This window comes from Zonotrichia albicollis, chromosome 3, assembly GCF_047830755.1.
Source record: "Zonotrichia albicollis isolate bZonAlb1 chromosome 3, bZonAlb1.hap1, whole genome shotgun sequence".
Taxonomy (NCBI): domain Eukaryota; kingdom Metazoa; phylum Chordata; class Aves; order Passeriformes; family Passerellidae; genus Zonotrichia; species Zonotrichia albicollis.
Genome location: NC_133821.1, coordinates 99,002,451 through 99,028,375, shown reverse-complemented (window position 1 = coordinate 99,028,375; position 25,925 = coordinate 99,002,451). Strand labels below are relative to the sequence as shown.

General features: G+C 40.7%; 2 protein-coding genes across 2 annotated transcripts in view; one reads left to right on the top strand and one right to left on the bottom strand.

Moving 5' to 3' along the window:
• LOC102069941 (elongin-A) overlaps nt 1–8,011 on the bottom strand; it is a 43,550-nt gene extending 35,539 nt beyond the window's left edge. The window contains exons 1-2 of the mRNA XM_014266288.3: nt 7,573–8,011; nt 1,077–1,133 (exon numbers count right to left, since the gene is read on the bottom strand). Of these exons, the coding sequence (XP_014121763.2) occupies nt 1,077–1,133; nt 7,573–7,731 (216 nt within the window). The 5' untranslated portion in view covers nt 7,732–8,011. The remainder of the gene's footprint in view (nt 1–1,076; nt 1,134–7,572) is intronic.
• Nucleotides 8,012–12,244: 4,233 nt separating this feature from the next.
• On the top strand, nt 12,245–25,556 carry KLHL31 (kelch like family member 31). The gene is made up of 3 exons (XM_005486002.3): nt 12,245–12,468; nt 14,845–16,048; nt 17,810–25,556. Exons 2-3 carry the CDS (start codon nt 14,877–14,879, stop codon nt 18,540–18,542), a joined length of 1,905 nt encoding a protein of 634 aa, XP_005486059.1. The 5' UTR covers nt 12,245–12,468; nt 14,845–14,876; the 3' UTR covers nt 18,543–25,556.
• Nucleotides 25,557–25,925: the final 369 nt, after the last annotated feature.

The following is a 25,925-nucleotide window of genomic DNA, read 5'->3' as shown; positions in this document are numbered from 1 at the left end:
AAATATAGAATTGAGTAGGTTCACTGCAACCTGTGAATGCTCTTGCTAACAGCTATACCCCTGCCAAGCCTGAGCTATACACGTTACTCCCACATAAACTGCTCTGCCTCCAGAAAGGGCTTCCTTAAATTCACTTCAAGTATATTTAGCTTGTATATAATTTGAGCAACCTGATTTGGTAAGTCAGTCATTGCAAACAGATGGAAGAATCCTGGTGGGACTACTTCATAAAGCTATTTATGTTCTTCAAATGCATTAAAATATGTGGAGCCCTCTGCTGTAAGACATCACTTTCCTCTATTTGACTTGAAGGCTTCCATCAAAGTCTGTCCCATTATAAAGCATGCAAAAATTCTGGGAACATGAATCATCTGCAGAAACCCTTTGTCATTTTAAAGCACTAATTGCAATGTGACATTATGTATTTTTATTGGAAAACAAAATAAATATTGCTTCATTTCAGTAGAAGTCTGCCTGTGCCTAAGCAGACAAATGCCTTTACCTGAATAGACCATTCAAATATCTTGGCAACTATATTTTTCCTCTTACTCTTCAAAGAATTCAACTGTAACAAAACCAACATTTTTCTTCTTTTCAAAACACAGACACATTGCTTATAATAGCTAGAAGCTTCACTGACCAGTGTGAGAATATCTAATATAGAATTTGACAGGATGCAGCTTGGATGAGGATAGAATCATTACTGGGGATTCCTCCTCCTTAAATGCAAGAAACAACCTTTGAGCTGCTAATGAAAGATGGGAGAGTTAGACAACTGACTTAAAGAATGGTTCACCTGTATTTGCTTTAAGCATTGATTAAAGGCAGTTTTACACTGAAAAGAAGCCATCCTGATTAGCAAAGTGTCCTCTATGTGCTCAGTTCTATCACTGTTGACATAATACTGCATTAATCAAACTGGATGACCAGCTTTTGGGAAATTAATCTAACCAAACAGGATATAAATTTAAAATTGTAAAATGAAACATGTTCACTACTTCTACAAATGCACATTCTTGGCATTTACATAGTAATTCACTATAGAAGAGTGTAATGTATTATTACTGATCACTTACCAGTAAAATATCCAGTGATAAATCCAAACCTTGTAATACCTTAAGTGTTTTTATAATCTGGAAGGAAACATCAGATTTATTGTTTTAAGCAAATACTTGGAAATCTTACTCTGTTCTTCTCATCCTCATTCACATATTTGACCCAAAAATACACAACAGTGTTAAAAGGAACATCCCGTAACTCCTGGAAAACATAAGCACTCCTTTACTGCACATCAAGCAGTGTTTGCAGTCAGTGCTGTGAACCAGTACAGTCCTGCCAACCCCTCAATTTCAGTAACAACAGAAAATCCAGTAAGTAGTTTGAAATTACTGCTACAGAGATTACAGTAAATATCAGTAACACAGTAGTAGAGGCTAGATATATTTGCCTACTCATGCTGTGGCAGTGGCCCTCGTTTGCCAAAGAGCCAGTGCAAAAGCTGCATTGTGCAAAGCCACCAAGCAAAAACCAGCAAGCCTCTCAGTCAGCAGCACTACTCCATCAATCCAGGCCAAGAAAGGACAACAGAGCTGGTGCAAGCCCAGACTGCACAAAAGAAGGTGTTGAAAATATAACTGCAATTTGAATTTTAACAAAACAAGCTCGAGCTAGAACAACTGTTTTCTTTTCCACTGTCAAAGCTTACACCTGTTAGCAAACTCAACACTTCCATAAAAGCAGGAAAGTTTTTTTCACGTACAAAATGCTCATCTTTCTATGAGAAGTGTTTTAATAACAAAGAAGTCACATTTATGAGCCGAGTATAAATTTTGACAGCAGTATAACCCAATTTATTTGTCAATGGGTAGCATACAGCACCCCAGAGCCTTGCAGCTAACCATACACAGCAAATTTGTCTTATCTTTCTGTCATTGTTTAAGAATGGCATTCCCCAATTTAGTGTGGACACTAAAACACTGCCAACCACACACGTGGAGCTATGCTACAGAGATGACAGAATTAATGCACAACTGAAATAGCAGCATTTCAGAGGGCTTTCACAAAGCCTGAAATACTAGTCAAGTGTTTCAGATCATTGACACTTCTCAGTGTAACAGCAGGAACACAAAACACACTACCCAGAAATCTTCTGGCAACAAAAGCAGCTATATTAATTTAAATAACCAATGAACTGTCATTTATGATATTAGATACTGTTTCTGAAAAGGCATTGCAGGAGGTGGAAGAGGTACTAAAAATGAATAGCAAGCTCAAAGAAACAATTTGCAAGTTGGACTCCAGAGATATATTGCTCTACTGCTGCTCTAAGTCTCATTGCTCCCACAGTGCATTTGAGTAGTGGAATCCCACACTTGACACTGATCTTCATTGTGTTCAGTGGGATCTAACTACATGCCTGGCATGCAGCTCTTCTGTAAATCTTCCACCCTGAAACAGTGCTTCTGGGTCTAAACAAGCACAGCAGAAATGCTTCACAGCCTGGGAAATTGTGAGACAAGGTAAAACATACAGCTAGGACCAGAGGCAACAAATAAAATCTCTCCCAACAAGTTCAGCTGGCTACAAAATGGCAGGACACCTAAAAACAAATTAAATAAAATAATTTTAAAAAAAGCTTCCTCACCAAGATTTCAGAACCAGCACAAAAGCCATATGAAGTTCTGCTTATCTTAAAATAAGGCAATCCCCAAGAAAAATTGTAATTGCTTACAAGGTTGACATAGTTTTTAATGCTTGAGATGATCAGTGTCAAGTTAGTTCACTTTTATTTAATTAAAAAAAATATATCCTCATTGATTAAATTTATTTTGCAATGAAAAAGGAAGTAACCCACTGCTGACATGTTAGATTGGGATATTTAACATGTCTAGAAAATCAAGCAATGCAAACCACTGGGAATAAATCCCATTTACTTTGCCAGAGACAAACCTATTTGTGGAAGAATACTAAGGGATGTTTTCATCAAAATACAGAGAATAAGGGTTTTGAATAGTTTCTCTTGATGGATTTTGGACTAAGTTAACTCATAAAGCCAAGTTTATTTCAGAAGAAAAAATTCAGGAAGCAGGCAATTACTATTCATACAACTTCAAACCAACAGGCTAAATTACAAAAGTACCTAGATGACAAGCATGTTCAAAAGCAGTCAACACATTTTAATGAAAAACAATACTTTCAAAGTCTTCTAAACTACAGACCACATTGCTCATTTTGGTTACTTGAAATGTGTATCACATTTGGAAAACTAAGACAAAAAACACTGTTTCATTTAAAAAAAAAAACCAGAAAAAGTGGATCAGACACACTGCTAAGGTTTTTAGAAGTGATACCAACCATTCAGGCTGCAGGGCAATCAGTAGCTCTGCACGTGCAGGACTCTGTACAAGAATCTGTTCTGTACCTAGACAAAGTAAATGGCTGCATCCAGCCTGCCAGTAGGAATCACACATCTCCAAGTTCTTGGGATGTAGAACCAAACTTACTTACAGAAACAATCAGAAAATAAGCAAATATAATTTGTGGCAAGCATCTGTAGCAGCAGGGAAACTTTGTGTTTATCCTATTTGCTAGAGATCTGTCATTTCTCTACCAAAGACAAAGCACAAATACAAAGCTCCAGTATTATATATTGGGCTTTGGACAAAGGTATACTGTGATCCACAAGATACAGAAAAGTCTGTCACCAAAACCAGAGCTTGCTTGAAACACCAACTTTGTTGTCCTAATACCTATATATAGTATGCCATTATAATTATTGCATAAAATAAGGCAAAATGATGAAGTCTGTTCTGAGCAGGCCCTCAAAAACAAAATAAAGACTGACTATCAAGGGATCTTTCTCTAACCATTTCTTTCACCACAGCATTTGTGGCCTATCTGGCCCTTATCTCACTGGACTGGATCTAGCAATTTCTTCAGGGAAGACCTTCCATATACACACAATACATATGTAACCCTCCACTGGTTTTCAGACTGTTTTACCTCACATATCACTATCAGCTATATCCTCATGGAAAAACTATCTACTTTAAAAGAGATTGTAAACTTCATAGAAAAATTTTGAAGAAAATTTATCTTCATATACAATTCCTAAACTAGTCTACATAATTCCTAAATACTGATCTATAAAGAACAATCAAAACCCTATAGAACAGGGTTTTTTCCCATAAAATACATTCCAAGAAAAACCAAGACCTAGGTCTTCATGCAATATAAACAGGCAAAGCCTTATGGACAAACTGAGAGCTGGCACCCACATCATGGTGTGAGGCAAAAGCAAAGATGACAGGAGGAACAAAAGCAAGCAAAGATACAGGGAAGAAGGGAAAGCAGGCTGGAATTTGGAAAGCAGAGATCAATGGTAATAAGCAATGGGAAAGAAGCATGTAAGCAAACAGAATTTTCCAGAGCCAAAACTGAAAGCAGAGTGGTACCAACAGCTGCCAGGTGCACTGGGTTTGGTCTTTCCCACTACACCAGTGTTGCTCCATCATCCTTCATCCAAGTGCTGTAGTCTCCTCTTATTTTCCCCTCTGAGACTGGAACCTCAGGAAGGATGGGATTCACTAACCATCTGTCCTGACTGATAACATTTCTCTATAGTAACTCCTCTTTTCTCTCTCTCTTCACTCAATAGCTGCATTTCCCTTGCACAGAGATCCACATGATTCTTTAGCTTATTCTCTTCTGTAACAACTCATTTGAAAGAATACCAGGACTTTGAGGAAAACACCTTAGAAAAACCCAACTCTGTCCCAAGCAGATAATCCCTATGCCCTCAGCTAACCAAAAAAAATCCTGAACAAATACCCTCTCAAAACAAATAAAACAAGCACAGCTGTTCACCTAAAATAATTGCTTAGTTTTTGGTTTAGCTACTAAATCTAATGATCTATTAATTAACGGAGCTTTCTTCCAATCATCTTACACAATACAGAAATAAATGTAAATAGTAATCACACACTTTACCTTGGCTCTTTAGTTTCATTAAGTTATGCTAGCCAGAGCTACAGCCATTCTCTGGCTATCTTATAATCTTTCCTGGCTATTTTATAATCTTTCCAGCTAGGCCAGTGTTGTTTTTAAAAACAGTCCTCAGAACAGGACATAATATTCCTGTAATTGTCCCTCTAATGCTATATAGCAATAATAACATAACCCTGCTAAGCTACCCAAAGATAGCATTTACCCCATAAGCCACTGCACTCTACTGCAATTTCATGCTTAACTGGTAATACATCAGAGCTCCAAATCATTTTCTGAGTCAATGCTTTCCAAAATACAGTCTCCTATGCTGAATGACCTATATTCATAGCTCCTAGCTGTGACTTTCCACTGAGCCATGGTAAAACATGTGTTGCTCAAATGAATGTAGCCTACCACGCGATCAAATTCGGTTTGTAGAAGGGACTCACTTCATTTCATACAAATGACTTCAGTATGGGTAGCACTTCCCTACAATGTTTGTTGTCTTCTAAATTAAGTAAGTTTCAGCAGCATCACGTCACAAAGAGATGCATAATCACTCTCCTACCCCCCAAAAACCACCACAAACCCACAACCCAACATTGTTTCCTTTTGAGGTCTGGCACTTATTTTTGGCGAGTGCAGCTGAAATCAGTTTCATGTATTGTATCAGGCCCATGCCACTGCTGCTCTAATCAGCACCATACAGAAGCAAGTCAGATGCCTTGAAGCTTGCCTACACTAATTCACAACAATTAGTGTCAGCCAAATACAATTTGAGACAGATTTGGCAGAATGTATCTACATATCATCTCATGAAGTGGTATAGATCACAGCACCACCCTTCAATTCTACATCAGGTACAATCTTAACCTCATGCATCATTCCTGTATGATCAATGTCAATGAAGACCATCTCACTGACCTTTAATGCTAGCACAGTACTTTTTTCTCCATACTTTCCCTAGAACCATAAGCATCATTCAATAACTGGTTTTTCCTTTGTCAATTCTCCCAAAACTCAGTGGGTACCTATCAAACCTCACACATCAGGAAGCTTTTGAAATAGGCAATTGATGTTCTTTGTGGTTATCAAAAAACTTTTAAGCAATATTAAAAAATCCAAAGCTAAATATTCTCAGTATGGAACAGAAGTATTTGACAACAACAACACTAGCCTACATACACATCTGTGATACTGATTTGCAATCCTTTTCACAAATTTCTAGAACTCACCTTTTTGTCTTTAAAGATACTAACCACATAATTTCTCTTGTTAGATTCAACTTCTGTTAGGAGCACCTTTCACGACTGCCAATTTACAGCTATCGGTTTCTCACTTTCCCTGCCACTCCTCAGGCTGTTACCCATAAATACTTCTGTTTCACTAGACAGTTTTACCAGGGACAGAAGTGCTGCAGCACCACCATTAGCTCCATTTTATGCAGCGCCTGTGAAGATATGCCATATAAAAACATTGTATCTCCTCCCTCAATGAATCCAAATTAGACAGAGTTGTTCTGATTTTTCCCTTTAGAATGCTTTGAAACTTACTGGTTTGGGATTACTTAAAAACTTATTACTTCTAGAATTATTTTCTTTTCCTTTGCTACCTCTTGTTCAAATAGTGTATCAAAACTAATCCCAAGTACAAATTCAGACATTGTAATAACTCATCGTTTCTGTAGCATAGGAAGAAATCTTAGGCTCATTGAACTGCAAATTAAAACTTCTAAGAAGCACCTACACAGATATTTGCATTCTAGACAGATATTGTCTACATCACAATTCAAGAAGATAAGCCATTATTGGCTATGAAAACCAGTATTTCTTCTATATGTATACACACATACTTTAAAAACACACTGTAGACATGATTAATAGCTAAGATTCTCATCAGCTACCAAATACAATGCCATTTTTACTGCTGCCCTCTGCCTCCAACCACGAACTCCGATCAAGTTTTAATGCCTTTGAAGCCCATAAAGATAAAAGCATCCTGTATTTTCAAAGCGAATGTGACCCTCCAAAAATTGAATTAAAAAAAAAAAAAAAACAAACCAAGCAGAAACCACATCACTATTTCGAATACACCATCCTCAGTCAAATATAATTTATTATTTCACGAAACGTTGAGGCCAATTTGACACACGCTACTTTGCTCCCATTTCCTTGGGAGTGCCGGCTGCTGCTCAGAGATAGCGGGGCGTGCCTTGGTGTCCCCTCTGCCCCACAGCCTGGGGGTGTCCTCCCTTCCTCACAGCCGAGGGGGTGTCCCCTCTGCACCTTGGTCCCCTCTGCCCCTCCAAAGCCCGCTGCAGCCTCTGCACCGGCTCTGATCGCGCTCCCCACTCATCTCTGCCTGCCTCAGGCGTCCCTTAGCTGCTCCTCACAGCTACTGAGCACCCCGACACCCTACAGCGCTTGTTTCACAAGAACAGCTTAGTCCTCCTTGGACCAGGAATAACAACAAGGCAGGGCCTGACAGGCCCCGCTCCTCTTTGATGTGTGCCTCTAAAATCAAGCAGAAGCATCTATTTCTCACAACAGCCCAGCAGCTGCCACGCTCGGCCGCCAGACCGGGTACCTCGGCGGGCTGCCGCGCACGGCGCAGCCTCTCCTGCAGCCCCAGCAGCTTTCGCACAGCGCTCCGCCCCTTCTCCGCCATGGCAGCACCGCCACCGCCGCTCCGCCCCTTCTCCGCCACGGCACGGGCACTGCCGCCGCTCCGCCCTTTCTCCGCCATGGCACCGCCGCCACTCCGCCCCTTCCCCGCCTTGGCACCGCCGCCGGGGCTCCTCTATTGCCGCCTGGCGTTCTTGTAGCCGCGCCCGCTCCGCCATTGGCCGTTCATCCCGGCCGGGCTGCTTGTTGGCTGCCCAGCTACCAGCAACAACAGCGCGGTCTGTGTGCTTTCCTCTGCCCCGCTGGGCTCCCTTTGACCGCACAGTGCGGTACTGAGGCAGCGGTACTGAGCTGGCACAGCGTAGCTGGGGCGAGCCCCTGCAGAGGGGTCAGGGAGCGGCCTGCCCAGGGAACGCCTCGGCGCGGGCCCTGTGCTGCGTGCGGCAGGTGGCACACAGACAGTGTCACTTGCTGGTACTTGTCCTGTTACCTGCAGCAACCCCGAGGCCCGAGGCATCCCTGGTGACTGTGGCAGCGAGGCTGCCCTGTGGAACGGTGCCGTGTGTTGGGGTGCCGAGGCCGAGCCGTGAAGCCCGGAGGCAGCCCGCTGCACTCCTGACTCGGGCTGAAGGGGACACCCTTTTTTTTAGGTCCTTTTAGGTTCTTGTCTGGTTGGTTGGTTGTTGTTGTTGTTTGGGGTTTTTTTAGGGCCTGAGCCCTTCTGGGACCTGCAACTTTCAGCGGGGATCTCCCATGGATTACCTAAAAAGCTTGTGACAAGGAATCAGTCTGCCCTGTGTGAACTGTGCGCATCTGAAGTGAGGTCTCTGCCATGGAGCTTGCTGGGGCTGAGCATTTGCTTGTGAGACTCCCAAGATGAATGAGTCCTTCCTAAAAATGTGTGTTTGCAGAATTCCCTGTGAAGTTACTATAGATGTAATCAGAGCAGGTGCACAGACCCCCTTTCACCTTTAAAGTGGTGTTTGAGGGAAGTGTTAAAAAAAATTGCATCCAGTCTTAACTACAACAGAATTTTAAGTAGGCAAAAGTTGATATTTGCACGTTAGGATTGCTGGTCTTGCAAAATAGATCTTATTACAGCTTGGCACACTTTATAGCAAATTCACCGGTAGAGAAAGCAAAATAGCTGATAGGACAATACAGTAGGTAGAGCACTCTGGTTGGAAATGGAAAAAATAAATCCAGGTCCCTGATGCAGACTGTCTCTCCAGTTACCATACTCATGTTTTTATTTTACAGAAATAATTAACTCATTTTCACAGAATGTAGAGACTTCATCAACCCTACCTTAAAATAGGCCATTCACAGCTAGTCACTCTTCAGTTTTCTGGCCCAAGTAATATAACATTATTTGTTCAGAGTGGCGTTTATGCTGAAGAAATCTTAAGAAAAATTCAGCCCACACCAGCATTATGATTAAAATCCTTATTGAGTAGGGAAGTTGAGGGTCAGATTGTCATATGAATTGTGTGATTGAAGCTGGAATTCCCCTGTCTTGTTTGAAAACCTATTTATCAAACTACTGGATTTCCTGGGATGAGGAGGATGTTCTTGCTGCCCAGTTATTCTGCAAAATAATGATTTCAGGACAATGAAGACAATATTTAAATCTCAATAGGACACAAAAAATATTTTTAGCCCAGACCTAACTGAAGCACTTTTGGTATTGCTTGTCATAACTGTCAAGAGGAAAGAATTCCAAGTTTACTCAGTCCTTCAAAACTGCAGCCAATGCTGGTTATTACAAGGATTTGTTTGTTTGGCATTGATGCATGACTCCTCTTAGGAAGAAGTGGGCTTGACATACACATATTGTTCCAAAAATTGCTCTGACACTCCATGCTCAAGGGATGTGTTGTACCATCAGCTCTGCTGAAGGTTTGCACACTCTCTTCTGACCTTTAAGGACCTCCCTATGCCCTACTTCCAGTGCTTAGTGAGTTTCCAAGGAAAGATTGAAACCAGAAAGAGAAATAGGCTTTGTTTGAGCTCAGAGGAAGAGCCTGGTAGAATTTCAGGGGATGGATCAATGAGGCTTGACTGGCCAAACTAGGCAAGGAGGTGAGAGGAAATGATCAAGTACAGGGGGAGGTCTGAGTGGCCCACTGGGGCTGGGTGCCTTGCTGAACACAGTAACTCAGAGCCACGCTCTGTGAAATCAAGCCCTGTGCATTTGTTCCTAACAATGTTGTTTTTACATTAATTCAGCAGCTTAAAAACCCCACATTTCTTTTCCATCTCTTTTTTTTTAAAGACTGCAGTTCCCGCTGAAATTCAGTATGCTTTCACAGTTACATCCTGTCTGTGTAAGGAATTTCATCCTTCCTAAAAGGCATTACCGGTGTGATTACCCAATACATTCAGATTAGTGCATTTGAAAATCCACCTGCAGCCCATGGGGATCCACAGGGAATGCAGAGATCCACTCACAGCCCATGAGGATCCACAGGGAATGCAGAGATCCACCCTCAGCCCATGGGGATCCACAGGGAATGCAGAGATCCACTCTCAGCCCGTGGGGAAGGTGTCCATGCTGGATCAGGTGGATGCCTGGAGGAGGCTGTGATCCAGTGGGAGGCCCAAATGGAGAGGGAGAGCCTTTGCTTCCAGGCTGGAGCAGCCTGTCCTTGGAGGACTGCATCCCAGGGAGAGTGACCCACATCACAGCAGTTTTGGGAGGACTGCTGGCCTGTGGGGGAGACTCACATTGCAGCAGTTTTGGGAGGACTGCTGCTCATGGGAAGAGAACCATGCCAGAAAAGTTCATGGAGAGCTGTCTCCCATGGAAGGGACTCCATGGCCTCACAGGGGAAAGACTTCTCTCCCTGAGCAGCAGAAGAAAACCTCGGGTGGTGAACTGACCAAACTCCCATGCCCTGTCTTCCTGCACTGTCAGTGGGAAGGAGGAAGGGGCTGGGGAAGGAACAATGTTTTAAGGGCTTATTTTACTTCTCATTATCCTTCTCTGATTTTTTTAGTAATTCACTTTGCAACTTAAGTTGAGCCTGGTTTGCCCTTGAAATATTTCTCCCAGTCCTTATCTCACTCATGAAACCTTTGTTATTTTTGTCTCCTCCGCCCAGCTGTAGCAGGGGAGGGTGAGTGAGCGACTCCTGTAGGTGCCTGGCATTTGGCCAGTGTCAAACCACAACAACATAGGAGATGGAGACTCCCTTTTTACAGGAAATCACAAGGAAAAGGTGAAGGGGGGTGACTACAAATTACTCCTGAGGAGATTATGATTTGACACAAGAGGAAAAATGTTCACAATGAGAATATAATCTACCCAGGGAACTAAGTGGTGGATTCCCCAAGCTTGGACACTTGTAAGATTTGTAAGAGGGTGCTGGGCCGTGTGGTCAAGACAATGATTTTGCCAAGAAAGTTGGAACCAGGTGATCCTTGGTATTCTTTCCAACCTGGTATTCCATGATTCTATGAAAATGAGGCTTTGTCCTTAGTTTTTTGTAGCTGTGGCCCTATTTTTCAAAAGGAAAGCTGGTTACCTTGTTGCTATTGAGAGGGCTGAGCCTTATGTCCCTCTTGTCCACTCTCATTTCGCACATTTGACTGACTCTAATTTTCTATTCTGTTTTTTCATTCTTTCCTTGTGATGTAGCTCCACCCATACAGTGATGCCCTTTTGTTCAAAATGACAAGTGTTACTTTGCAGCAGATGTTGTAAAAGCCCATCTGAGCCTGAAGGTAGCCAAATAAATCTGTATGATTAAGCATTATACAAAGCACAGCCAAGAGGAAATCTTCCTGTTCTCAGATTTCCACTTCCCCCAGTACTCTTCCCCTCCCATGCAGACCCTTGCACTCTTTTTATCTCTCCTGTGGGATGAAATTCTCCTGGGATGTGGCAATTTGGCTTTATGTTATTCCTGAGGTTGCCTGGCAAGGATGCGGAGACAAATTATTCCAGTGTGTGGTATAAGCCCCAAGTCAGGATACACACATGAGAGACAGAAGATCAAAGTTCACATCTGTGAAAATATATTGGGATGTGAGACATAATCTTTGAAAGCTGAGGCAGGTCTTTATGGAAGCAGTGACCTAACTCCATAAAACAGAACATGACTGAATCCCCATCAGCTGGTCTCCTTTCCTCTGCCTGGAGTTAAGCATGGAAAATCTAAGAAAGTGTAAAGTGCCAGAATTTTCATGGTGTTTTCTGTGGGTTATTTTAGGTCATAGAATAATAATAATCATAGATAGGACCTTCAAAGACCATGTAGCTCCAACCCCCCTGCCATGGGACATCTTCTGCTAAACAAAGATTTTTAAAGGTCTGTCCAACCTGGCCTTGAACACTTCCAGGAATGGGGCATCCACACCTTCTCTGTGTTCCCTGTTCCAGTGCCTCACCACCCTCATCATAAAGTGTCTTCCTTATGTCCAGTCTAAACTTGTGCCCTTCCCTAACCATAGGGCTTTCCCAGTGTTCACCCTACTGGTGAACAACCTGCTGTAGTTATCTTCACCTTCCCCTCCTTTTCCTGCCATGGACCTGTGCATTTGCAGGGTCCAGGCTTGTCCTCCTGATTTCCAGCGGCCAGGCAGCGCAGGGAAGCTGAGCTCCTGTGGCTGGGCAGAGGCAGGGAGCAAGGCATGGAGAGGAGGGGTCACTGGGAAGAGCACCCGAGCACAGACTCCGGTCTCTCTTGCTCGCTGTGACAGCCAAGTGCCTCACTGAAAACCGGTGAGCTGGGACTTAAGTGGCCTCTGATCGTTCTCACTCTTTTTCCCCACAATTCCTCTCTTTTTGTGTTCACGTTTTCCAAGGAAGAGGCATTTTCACGGACAGCTCTGGAACAGTATCTTTCTGAGGAGGGTAAGAAGTTTTTAACTCCTCACTTTGATAGTTTTTAGAAGGTGGCATTTTAAAGCAGGGGGGAGGCTGGTTGGTATAATGCATTGTTTTGGGACCCCAAGTGTCCTTTAGCATGACTAGTACTTAAGCTAAAATAAAGTAGGGGAAAGCAAACAATCATAGAAAACCAAATCGCTCAGTGTTTTCAAAGTTCAGTAACTTGGTTTTATTATAGGTTTGTTTGATTTGTTTCAGTAGGTTTGCATGTCCCGTCACAGTGCTTGTACACTAAGCTATCTCGTGAAATTTCTGCTGATGAAAAAGCATTTCTCAGGAAAAAACTTTGGATAGTGAGCATTTTTGAACAGAGAGCTTAAAATGTTGTGTTTAAATGAGCTCTGCAATGATGCAATGAGATAATAAACATTAAGTGCTACATGTATTAAAAATTTTAAGTTACAAGTCTCTAAAATTTTTTAGAACAACAGATAAGGCTGCTGAAAGAATATGCCCTTCCCAGCTTTAAAATTGTGGCTATTAATATGCAAAGCTGTAACTGTGTAAAATACAAAGTTATCCAAAAGTTTTGTTTTGCTTCTTTTTCATGCCAACAAACATATGCGACACTTGCAACATCATAGTGTTTTTGCAACAAAAGTTGTGTTAAACAGCCAAGTATACTAAAACACCAGCTATACCTTCAACTGAACCTGTCTTAAAATGGCAAGCTGCTGGGAGGTTGCTATTCTGGGAGGTGACTCTGATAGGTCTCAACAGATGCAGCCCTGGAATGCGGCCAGGGCGGGGGAGTCGGGCAGCAGCTGACCCCTGCGCTGGCACGGCGGCATCTCAGGGATCGCAGCTCGCGTCAGCGCAGGCTGACACTGACACTCCGGGCACACATGGCCCTCTCCCTCGCCTGGTCTGCACATGGCCGGCACCCAGCAGCAGCAAAAAACTGCTGGCGCTCACAGGCAGCAGCCATTCCTTTCTATAATTAAATCACCATTTTGTTACATGCTCTGTGCTTAAGGAAGAAGTGGTGTGCTGAGATTCTAGATTGAAATATTACTGAAGTTTTTTTATTTAATTATCTACAATAAACCAGTCATTTGATTTATAATTAATTGACATCATTTTTTCATGTTCAAGTTTTTATGACTGCAAGGATCACAAGGAAAATTAGCATGTGTAAATTGTTTTAAAATCAACACTGGAGATAAATGCTGTGTTTGAATCTATTTGAATGCTGATCTCCACAATTCTGTTTAAATTGTGTTATTGAAGATCAGTGCTTTCCTTCAAGTATATTTGTACATTCATATATTTTTTCAAAGTAACTCCTTTGTTACTAGGGACTGTCTCACATTGCATCTGACAAAAAAGTGGCTCTTTATTTCATTGAGAGCTTGCCTAGAGCTGATATATATAATTTAAATTTGTGTTCTAACATAACAATGGGACTGATTCTTACCTTCTCATGTGCAGAACTTGTTTAAAATAACACATCCTGATAGAGTTTGTGTGATATTTTTTCAAACAGAAGTTAGACATCTTCTCCCTAAATCTCAACAAAATCCTAGAAGTGTGATTTCAAGTTACTGATACTGAAAAGTGATCCAGCTATGCTATAAGCAGAAAGTATTTGCACATCTGACACAGGAAATAGAACACTATCAATCTATAAAACCAAAAGTTACAAAAACCTGGAAGCAGTTTCAAGCAGGACCTAAATCTAAAATGAATATGACATCGTATTACAATCCTCTTTTTCTTTATGTCTCATCTGGCTTTTGTTTCTTAAAGATTTTTTCCCAAGTTTTTTTTGCTCAAGTTCTGAACTCACCTGTAAGTCTGTAGCTCTGGAGTAAGGATGAATGAAGTTGGGGGCCCATATTTTTCCTATGCTTCAGGCTAATGAATTCAGGTCTAGAACCTGTCTAATTTAAATAAATGTATAAATTTGTTATATAAAGTTAAATTCTAAATAAATATATAACTTTATTATATAAAGATAAATTCTCTAAATGGGTTTGCCAGAATGTTAAATTTGACAAACCCATTGAGAGAATGGATTTGCCATTCTCTAATGACAAACTCTGGCAAACCCATTTAGAGAATTTAACTCTCTGAATGTGGTGATAATAGGTGAATGTTGTTTTATGATCTTGTTATTTAAAACAAAAAGGAATTACTGAATTACTTGTAGGTATATTCTTCACAGTTGGAGTATTGATTGTTACTAATAAGGAGCCATGCTGCAACCTAGAACTTAGGAAGACAGATTATCCTGTGTGTTTGGTTTTGTGGCATTATACGCGTTGACAAAGGTTAGATTTGTTGCATAATCACTTAGCTATTAAATTTCACAACTGTGGTGTTTAATTTTATTTTTAGCAAGTGCTTGGCTGTAATATTTCATTGCAGTCATGGCCCCTAAGAAGAAGAATGTGAAAAAGAACAAAGCAGATATCAACGAAACAACTATCATTGTGGAAGACAGCCCCCTCAGTAAACTAAATGGCTTGAATGGACTCTTGGAAGGAGGAAATGGTTTCAGCTGCATCTCATCTGAGGTTTCTGACCCATCATACTGCCCAAACCTCTTGGAAGGTCTAAGCAAAATGAGACAAGAAAATTTCCTTTGTGACTTGACTATCAGTACCAAAACCAAATCTTTCAATGTTCATAAGGTAGTGATGGCTTCAGGCAGTGAATACTTCCACAACATCTTAAAGAAAGATCCATCCACTCAAAGAGTGGACCTCAATGATGTGTCCCCAGTGGGTCTAGCTACTGTTATCGCCTATGCTTACACTGGAAAACTTACTCTCTCACTTTACACAATAGGTAGTATTATTTCCACAGCCATTTATCTACAGATTCACACCCTTACAAAGATGTGCTGTGATTTTCTAGTCCAAGAAATCAGTGTTGAGAACTGCATGTACATTGCCAATATTGCAGAAACATACGGACTAAAAGCAACCAAGGAAGCAGCGCACAAATTTATTAGGGACAACTTCATTGAATTTTCAGAAACTGATCAGTTCCTAAAACTTACTTTTGATCAGATTAATGAACTTCTTGCAGATGATGACTTACAGTTGCCTTCTGAAATTGTTGCATTCCAGATTGCAATAAAATGGCTGGAATTTGACCAAAAAAGAGTAAAGTTTGCTGCCAACCTCTTAAGTAATATCCGTTTTGGTACCATCTCAGCCCAAGACCTTGTCAATTATGTTCAAACTGTGCCAAGAATGATGCAAGATGCAGACTGCCACAAGCTCCTAGTGGATGCCATGAACTATCACTTGCTTCCCTATCACCAGAATACACTTCAGTCCAGAAGAACAAGGATCCGTGGAGGTTTCAGAGTCTTAGTCACTGTTGGGGGACGCCCTGCTTTAACAGAAAAGTCTCTTAGCAGAGACATCTTGTACAGAGATCCTGAAAACGGATGGAAGAAGCTAAGTGAAATGCCTGCTAAAAGTTTTAATCAGTGTGTCACAGTGATGGATGGATTTCTCTATGTGGCTGGTGGGGAAGACCAGAATGATGCCAGGAACCAAGCCAAGCATGCAGTCAGCAATTTCTGCAGGTAACTGCTATTTCTGTAAAAGGGATGTAGGTATCTGTTCCACAGAAGGCAGGTAGATAGACTAAGCTGGCTTGTGTCATGCAACATGAACCACTTGGATAAAGAAAAAGGGGACAATATAGGGGAGGTATAGATGCTATTCTATATTAAACTTTGAATGAACAGAAATATACAACTGAAGTTATGCAAAAAATTTCACCATGGTTACACATGCACACTGAGAAGTGAGGAAAAACTGAAGAAAATTTATTCCAAGTGAAGGAAATAGATAGGAACATAAATAGGAAGTCATGGGATGATCTAAGAAGATTTCTCAAATTTTCAAAACCTTTTGATGCCTCACAGAAAATTTGGAAAAACATCTTTTAGATATAGCCTTCATTTTCTGTTCATTCACCATATTTTCAACAGCTTTTGTATTGAATTTCACGTCCTCTTTTTTTAATTATTATCATCAGGAGTTAAAAAACAATGGTACCATTGCTTGAAGGCTGTCTTTTACAGTGTACCCCAAATAAAACCTTGCTTCTACAATTTTGCAGTTCCTATCTATAGTCATCTGAGACTGCACTGGTGATAACAAGGTCAGAAGAGTGCATGCACTAACATGCAATGTCACATGTTTTTAAATAGTTCAGCCTAAAGGCTGGCAGTGCACAGCAGCTTGAAGCAAAGGCTGGAGGTGGGAAAATTTTTATCTGCCTTTTATCTACTAACACACTATGGACATGCAATGGCATTACACAGCCACAGTCCCACCAGTGCTTCCTTTTCTGCTCCCAGAAGGAACAGTCTGCTTCTCCTGAGGACACCAGGAGTTAATGAATGAGGAACATTCTCTAAATCAATTTTATTGCGTAATCTACTTTGTCAGAAAAATACCTGCTCTCTTGACCTTCTGCCCTTAAGCTATGCCTCACGCTGTCACAAGAAGTTGTGTCCTCAGTGCTGACCTTGGTTGCAGGAAGGAGGTGGGGGAATGAATCCTCGTGCCTTTGACCTTGAGCATGTCAAGTCACATCAGTATGTCTGTGGACTTGCAGATGACAATGCTGAATGCTGAATGATAATTAGTATTTACTTTCCCATAGTCTTTTTCTCATGTGGTTCTCTGGTCCCCTCAGCATGCAACAGAAGTGTGTGGGTCCACTAATGTACTTCACGCAGCATCTTCAGGAGTCATAATTTGCCATTTCTTATTGCAAAGTAGGCCATTTAAATGCCAAGGACAAAGAATGTTATTTCAGATAGCAAAGGTGTTAGGAAGCACAGATGCTCTTTCCACAAAAAACTTACTCCATGGGAGTGGCAAGGAAGGCATACTCACCATTTAGAAAGCACGAAGAGGGTACAAGTATAAATCACAACCTAAAGTTTTTAAAAACTCTCTGAGTAAATTTAGATATCTTTGCTGTGGGTGTAAATTGCAAAAGAACTTCTAAAATTTCTGTTGCATCTTGAAATTATCTCTTCCCAGTATTCTAATGAGATTATTCTACAAAATGAAATTACAGAAGAATCAGATTTACTTCTTTAAAATAATACCAGGTTTGAATGATACAAAAATATTTTTTCTGCAATCTAAAGCTAAATTTATTTTGAAATTGAATCAGGAATACCAGTTTCATTATGCTGACTTTTAGTAGGCTAAATAACTAACTAAAATTCTATCAACTTTGCTCTTGCAGCAGTGGCATAGGAGTCCTGTATAATTTAGCAGAGCAGTAAGTAAGACTTACCTTCTTTTCTGAATCCTTTCAGATATGACCCTCGTTTCAATAGCTGGATTCACCTGGCGAACATGAATCAGCGGCGCACGCACTTCAGCCTGAGCGTGTTCAATGGGCTCCTCTTCGCCGTGGGAGGCCGCAACTCCGAGGGCTGCCTCTCCTCTGTCGAGTGCTACGTGCCTGCAACTAACCAGTGGCAGATGAAGGCCCCGCTGGAGGTGCCACGGTGCTGCCACGCCAGCGCCGTGGTGGATGGCCAGATCCTGGTCACGGGAGGTTACATCAATAACGCTTACTCTCGCTCAGTGTGCATGTACGACCCCAGCAAAGACAGCTGGCAGGACAAGGCCAGCCTCAGCACCCCGAGGGGCTGGCACTGCGCAGTGTCCCTTCTGGAGAGGGTCTATGTCATGGGTGGGTCTCAGCTGGGGGGGCGAGCGGAGAGGGTCGATGTTCTCCCTGTGGAGCGTTACAGCCCGTACACGGGCCAGTGGAATTACGTGGCGCCGCTTCAAACCGGAGTTAGCACGGCTGGCGCCTCCACCCTCAACGGGAAAATTTACTTAGTGGGTGGCTGGAATGAAATAGAGAAAAAGTACAAGAAATGCATTCAGTGCTATAACCCAGATCTCAATGAATGGACAGAGGAAGATGAGCTGCCTGAGGCCACTGTGGGTGTATCTTGTTGTACTATATCCATGCCCAACACCAAGACAAGGGAGTCCAGGGCCAGCTCAGTCTCTTCTGTCCCAGTCAGTATCTAAAGACAGGTCTAACCAGCAATAAGTAAAAATGTTTACCAGCATGGCAATATAATTAACCCTTTAAGTAGAATTTTTGTGCTTATATAGAAAAAAAAACCATTGGCTTTGCAAATGTGCTTTGTAACAGTGCAAACTGGCCAGTTTTCATGAACTTTAGTACAGGGGGCATGAAACAGCACATTAGGGATAAGATCGATTTTCTTAGCAGGAAAAGAGAGTTAACCCATAACCATGAATTTCATTCTCTTCATGACTTTGCCACTGACATACTATACTGTTTGTGGCAAATCATTTCATTTCTCTATTCCTTGGTTTCCTTACCTGTAAAATTGAGATAAACTTGCTTCAGAAGTTTGAGGTTTTTTAATACTAATTTTTAAACACTTTCAGAACCCAAAATGAAAGTCAAATATGACTAGTAATAAATCTCAACATAGATCAGAAATGTGCCATGTCATCATAACATTGATCAGTTTTGTTCTTTTCTAAGTATTTTCTATTTTCACAAACAGAAGGGGAGAAAAAAAGGCAAACAAAAAATACCACACATAGCATGTGCATACTTTCCTTTTGGTGCAGCGTTATTCACAAAAACTTCTCAAAGCATTTTCTCCTTCAGAAGGTAGAAAGAGTTCCTCATCTTCTGCCATGAGACCCTTTAATTCCTGTATCAAATCCTGTGACATGGCTTTCAAGATCTGGAGCCACGAAATAGTGTAGCTCCCATAAGCACTATGGGCCAGCCCCAAGGGGCTACTTTGGGTGCCAGATGGCTCTCCTGACCTCTGTATACACCAGGCAACATCACCTCATCCTCCTCCTCATGCCAGGGAGACACCCCTCTCATTCCAGGTGGAAAAACCTGGAAGCTGAGTTCATGCCGGGAGACATCTAGGGCTAATGGCATGTGAACATGGGGAAGATGCACAGAGCAAACTCCCTTACATTACCCCAGCAAATAACCAGTGGAATGAGGAACAAAGATTGAATAAAGACTTCAGGATCTGCCCTTCAGAATTTGTGCGGAAAACAGGAAATCATGGGAAAACTCCCTTAGAGAGTTTTAGAAATAAAGAGATACCTTAACACCCTTCTTGCCAGGTATAGGCACAACACCCACAGTAACCTTCTCCTGGGTTACCTAATGCATCTCCTTCTGAAGCCTTCATTAGAGTCCTTTCTATGGAGATTTCATTCATAGTATTCCAAAGGCTAGACTAATGCTCTTTGTGTTCAAGTTTTCCCAGGAGTCTTCACTCAACTTAGTTTGCCTCCAGGAACTTTTCTTCCTGATTTCAGCATGAGGCGAGGGAATTAAGCATGAAACCTGATCCTATTCCCATAGCCAAAGGGATATGCAGCCCATCATGTCCTGTGAAGATTTGATGCTGAAGGACTGCTGTCAGCACAAAATTTCTACATCAGCATGAAATGTCTTCATCCTTCTTTTGGGGAGGAAAGACAGAATACAAGGAATTAAAATTACTTATTATAACCAGAAGGGCACTCACCTTAACCTATTAATGGATGCTTCACATTCAGTTTCCTCAGATTATCATTGACACCTCCAGGCTTCAGTGCCAATGAGAAGCCATACTCTTAGCAACGCTTATAAGGCAGACAAATTTTTATCTCATTTGCAAAAAGGGAACACTATAAAATTGTCTGTCAGTGCAGATGTTGTCGAGACAAGCATTTTCAGGACCCAAGCTCTTTGTAGCTTTGTTAAAGCTGCATATTGAGGATCAGCATGAGCGTGACATTGTATTAGAGATGAAGTTATTCACTCTGTTGGTTGGGATTAAACTCCATGGTACTCAGTCCTGTTTTCCAGTTCTAACTTAGAGTTCATCTTTGCATCCCAAATACACAATTTTAGGTTTCAAATTGTATTTTTGAGTGCTGAATATTATTAGAATATACTGCCACCAATGACTTGTGGTCAGAGTAGCACTGTCTTATAATTTTGATTCATTTAATTGGCATGTAGTTGTTCTGTACTCTGAATAATTCAAATAATAACAAATGTGGAACAGTGTAACAGAGTAGTCTTACTTTAAGTATGAAAATTCTGTTCTTGCTCCTTCCAGTCACCAAAAGCTTTTACTGAAGGAGAGAAAAAAATTCTCTTTTCCCAAGTCATGACCACATGTTCCATATGAATGCATTTAGGAAGTTCTTTAGAAAGAACCATCTATTCCAATATTCTTTTGTAATTTTTTTAATCCATCCAGTCCAATGAAGACACCTGTACAAATTCAATTGTAACTGTATTCATGGTGTAGTTTTGTAGTATTTATAACATATCCATGAGGTTGCATTTATGAATTGAAAAAACAACTATTATGGCCTCAAACGGATATTGGATGGAATTGCCATATAAAAGTGTCTCTTTTTCCCTTTAGGAATTCAGTTCCAAAATGCCATGAATATTCAGACATTGCTGCATGCTTTCCTGTTTATGATCTCGCACTTCATGTACATCAACAACCATCTTGCTTTTGAGTAGTAAATTATTTATGAATGATGGGCTAAGTGCAATGAAACCTCTCTCTTACTACTTAAAGGGTTAAAAACTTTGGGGGCCAAATCCTTTTCATCTTACTCACAAAAAAGGTTCCACTGACTTCAGTGGGACTGCTGAATAAGATGTACAGGATTTTGAACTCTTGGCCAAATTCTGGCAGAACAGTAGATGAAAGTGTCATAGCCAGAAGGAAGACTGCTGCTCTGCCTCCAGTGCCCTTGGCCATGACAAATCCGTGAAGACATGTCCTAGGACAGGAGCCAAATACCACTGGCCATGTGTTCCTTCTGTAGCACAAGTTAGGTACATATTTCAGGCCAAAAATCTTAGGTAGATTAACAAATTGTATTGTTACCAATAGAGCACTGCAGTTTGGCTTTACATTATTTTCTCTAAACATCTGTTTAGGCTTCAACTGCACATTGAGCCAGGATTTGGCCCTTAATATGTGACACTATTAGCTGGACTTAATATTATGTTGAATCATGCTATGTACTGAGCTATTTGTGACATTTTATGTGTGACCTTCTTTTGTTAGAACTGTGAAAATTACTTGTATGTTCTGTTTTATGGGATGGTGTTCTTTAATTGTCTGGTACCATATATTCAATCTCTACATGTTTAATAATGACATCTCAGTTGAACTTGAAATACTGTGTGTACCAAAAAGAAGTTTTAAAGTGCAAGGAAGTACTGTATGCGGTAATATTAAGTAGAGCAGAGGACTTCCAACTGTCTGAGATGCAGACTGTTAAAGCACTAGGGATCTTCTTTAATGCTATATTAGTAATAGAAAAAGAAAACCCAAACAACACAAATTAATGTAAGCTGTTATCCTCAAATTTCTGTATAAAACGCCCATGCATTTTGTACTTCAAATAGCTGTGCTTCAAATTCAGATCTGAGAAAGAGCCTTTCTTCAGTCTGTGAGAGAAGCAGTTTGCAAGGGTTTGTTTTCTTGTTTATTCCTGACTGTTAGTTGTATGGGAGAGTGTGTTAGAGATTGTGAGGGAGGAACTTACTGTTGGAAAGTTGTGCTGAAAGGAAGATGTTGTGTTTAGTTCTTAACCAAGACGAGATCATGATCTTCTTGAAGTTAACCTGCAAGATCATCTGTGGATCAGTCAAGAGTCCAGTAAACTTGAATCCTTCAAAGAGGGAAGCAGTCAAAATTAGCATCAACCAAGCTCAGTGAGGTCTCAAAAAGGGCTTTGTGTTGAGATTTTTAAATGGCAGTTCTTGCAGGAAAAAAAGATGCAATGAATGAAATGACTGAGTAAGAACATTTATATTATCCTGAAACCTAGATTAGTTTATCTCACAGTTCTAACTCTTACCAAATCATACTGGGTTTGGGAGCAGTTTTTCCTTAGCAGCTGGGCTTGGTAATTCTAGTTGCAAACCCAGCAGTCACACAAATAGTTGTATGAGCATGCATACCTTCTTGCATTCAGAGGGACTTCTGCTACAGAAGTTACTCTCAAGGATTTATATTTGGAAAAATAAAATATAAGAACTAAATCCATGAGCAGGCAAACATCAATGTCTAACTAAAACCAACATGAGAGTGTTAGACTGATCCTCAACATCGCCATTCACTTACCATACCAGCACATGGCATTTTCTGAGACTCGATTACTCTATAAGGATAATATTTCCTGGGAATGGCTGTTCAATGAAATCCTGTGTATACTCCAAAGGTTTTTTTTGTGCCACACACAAGGATGGGAGGTGCTGTAGTCTATGGAAAAGCTAAAATGGAGCCACTTAGAGCCATAAGCAAAGTAAGATTTTTTTCCGAGTCCTCAAGGATGTTTGAGAAAAATGTGCTGGAAAGAAGCACCTACTTGAACATATCCCTTTCCATAAGCAGCTTTGCTTATGTTCCAGTACTGAGATTTTCATCATCTTTCTGATGGAAAGCAAGTACCAATTTTCAATTGTCTGTAACTTCAATTCTCAGTTGAACTGAATTTTCAGTCCGTTTTAACTGTTTAGCCAAGCTGGGAGATCTTTTTCAAAGTCTGAATTCACCTGCTCAGAGAATGCAATTGGAACCAGTAGTCCTACTATAGATTCTTGACCTTTTTACAATTAATCCTCTCTTTTGTCAAAGATTTTCTTTGTATAAGTACTCATTGTAATGAGTATAAGCACATTGTAATGCACAGATTTATACTTTGGCTTCTTCTTGAAAGAGGAAGATCTCTTGTTTCTTTTAGTTTCTCTTTTCTTATCCATAACTGAATGACTATCAGAGCACCAAAGAAGATGCACAGATGTGAACAGTACATAAAAGCTCAACTGTGAATCTTTAAAAATCTCATTGCTGGTGGCAACAATAAAGAAAAGGAAACATTCTGAAATACCTGCTGGGTAAAAAGGGTGAAACATCACAGAATCACAGAATATTCTGAGTTGGAATGGACCATAAGGATCACAGAGTCCAACTTTTAAGTGAATGGCCTGTATGGGGATCAAACCCACAACCTTGTCAAGAAATGAGTTGCTGGTGCTCATTTGCAAGTGTGACCCTGCGCAGAGCTCTGTTCCCAGAAGTTCCCTAAAGAATAAAGGAAAATACATGCAATTCTATACAGCTGGTGTGAGAGATTTGGTTAATACCAAATAAGTTTTGCCATGCAAAAGACATACTTGTCTCAATGAAAATTTTCAGTAACAATATAGGCAATTAATAAACTTATGAGGAATAGGCAATTTCTATTGGTAAGAATGGGAACACATACATTTAGATACACTGTGAAAGGAAGATGTTGTTACTCTAATTGCAGTCTTATCAGTTGCTTTATTGACAAGAAAAGTTAAAAATATAACTTATTTGTATAAAGCATTTTCCTGGCTTATAACTGTTAGATTGCTTATACAGAAGGGTTTTCTAAGTGTACACTTTAAAGATGGACTGTGATAACACAAGGGAACATAATACAACAGAAAAAAAATCTGTAAGTGTAATGTGAGAATGTTACGACTTAAAAACTAAAATTTGTGGTGCAGCAAGTTGTCATTAAGAGGAAAACAGCATGTTGGTATTTTTCATTGTGTGCTTTAAATAAAACTGTTGACACATGGCACAAACAAATTATTGTAAAATCAGTTGGAAACTGCGAGACTGCCTTTCTGACAAACGCCTGATTGCAGTTGAAATATGCTTTGTTTTCTGAGCCCTGGGCTGATCCTTGCTTTCATATCAGCCAACTGGAATGTTTGTTACACCCAGGCTATCAAACCACCTTCACAATAAGCTGCACCATGTGACACTGGAGCCATTTTTATTGTTTCCATTTTATAACAAAGACAACAACTTGCTTTTTTACAATTAGCTTCACAGTCTTTTGTTGTAATCAAAGTGCCTGACAAGAAGTGATGATAAATCAGATGTCTGACTAGCAACTGAATATGTTTTCATTTTGATTGTATGGCTAACAGTACCAAAAATAAAAACATCTACATTTCAAGGAAAAAAAAATTAGTCCAAATTCTGAAGAGCAAATAAGTTGTGCCACAGATGAGAGAATTTGATATGCCAAAAATTGATCCCTGTTTTGTGACACCAAGGACTTGGTTCAAAGTGTGATTCTATAGGTCACAACCTGAAGGGTTGCCTGGCCTGTGGCTGTGCAGAGGTCATGACTGTGGGTTCCTAAGTTTCCATAACACTCAAGGACACAAAGGCTTTATCCTCTAAAATTTTCTACTTCATTTCAGATTACCACAAAGATAACTGCTAGCAAGTATACCAATAGTTATTACAGCCAATATGAAGATCAATAAAGTGAATAGGAATGAGTATGAATGAATATGAATGAATACGAATGTCAAGCTATTACAATTGTTATCAGCAATCAATAATATCAGTCAATAGTATGGTGCCAATCAACACTAGCATCAAGCAGTATGGTAGTACACCAAATGACAGCAACAGCCAAGTAGGTGTGTACTACTGCAATTACTGGAGCTTGCCACTGAAACAAACTGATCAACAATAATATAACACCAAATATGCTTAATATATATTATATTTACATTCAGCAAATTAGCCAGACTTAAGAAGAAGCCAAACCAGCCCAAAAGGGAGGAACAAACATCCAGGAGGGGACACCCCAGCCATCCCTAAAAGAGGGGAAGAAAAATCCAAGTAGTAAGACAAGAGACAGTTTCCCTTCAAAACAGATCCCTGATGCAGTGTGGAGTCAGCCAGCATTCCCACTGAGTCCAAGAGAATGGACAGTTCATGTGGGATTCACCTGGGAAGTTCTCAGAGGGAAACAACTTTAGTCTGTTTTATAACAGAGAGACCGTAAGTGTGTGTAGGAGATGCTGCTTTAAGAATCTAATAAATGATGTTAATTTCCATTTTTCACCTATAACAGGCAATAGATGATTCTGTTTTCTGATTTGTTTTTGCATCACTTTTATATCTCTGTGTTGTTTTCCATTTTCTCAGACAGTAAATTGTTATTACAGTCTCTTGGGTTTGCAGTTCTTCCTGGTACCTTGGGATGTCTCTGGTTTCTAGGTCTTTGGCTGCATTTTTCAAGGATGCTTGCAGTTCCCAGGCCTAGTCCTCAGCCTCACAATCCCAGGCTGGCAGACCTTTCTCGCTCATGATTTTCAACCAACAAATTTTTCTGTACAGCAGTTTTCCTCTTCTAACCAGGTTGCTCCCAGCTGGGAGAGCCAAGGCAGCTAGGTGAGCCTGCTGGCTCTGAAGCAGCACCCATGCACACCTGGAGCAGCAGCTGGGCTCCTCAGGGCACCTGAAAAGCCACTGCATGACTGTGAGGGTGCTTACCTGCACAGCAGGTCAGGATCCAGTTGTCTCAATGTCTCTTGTG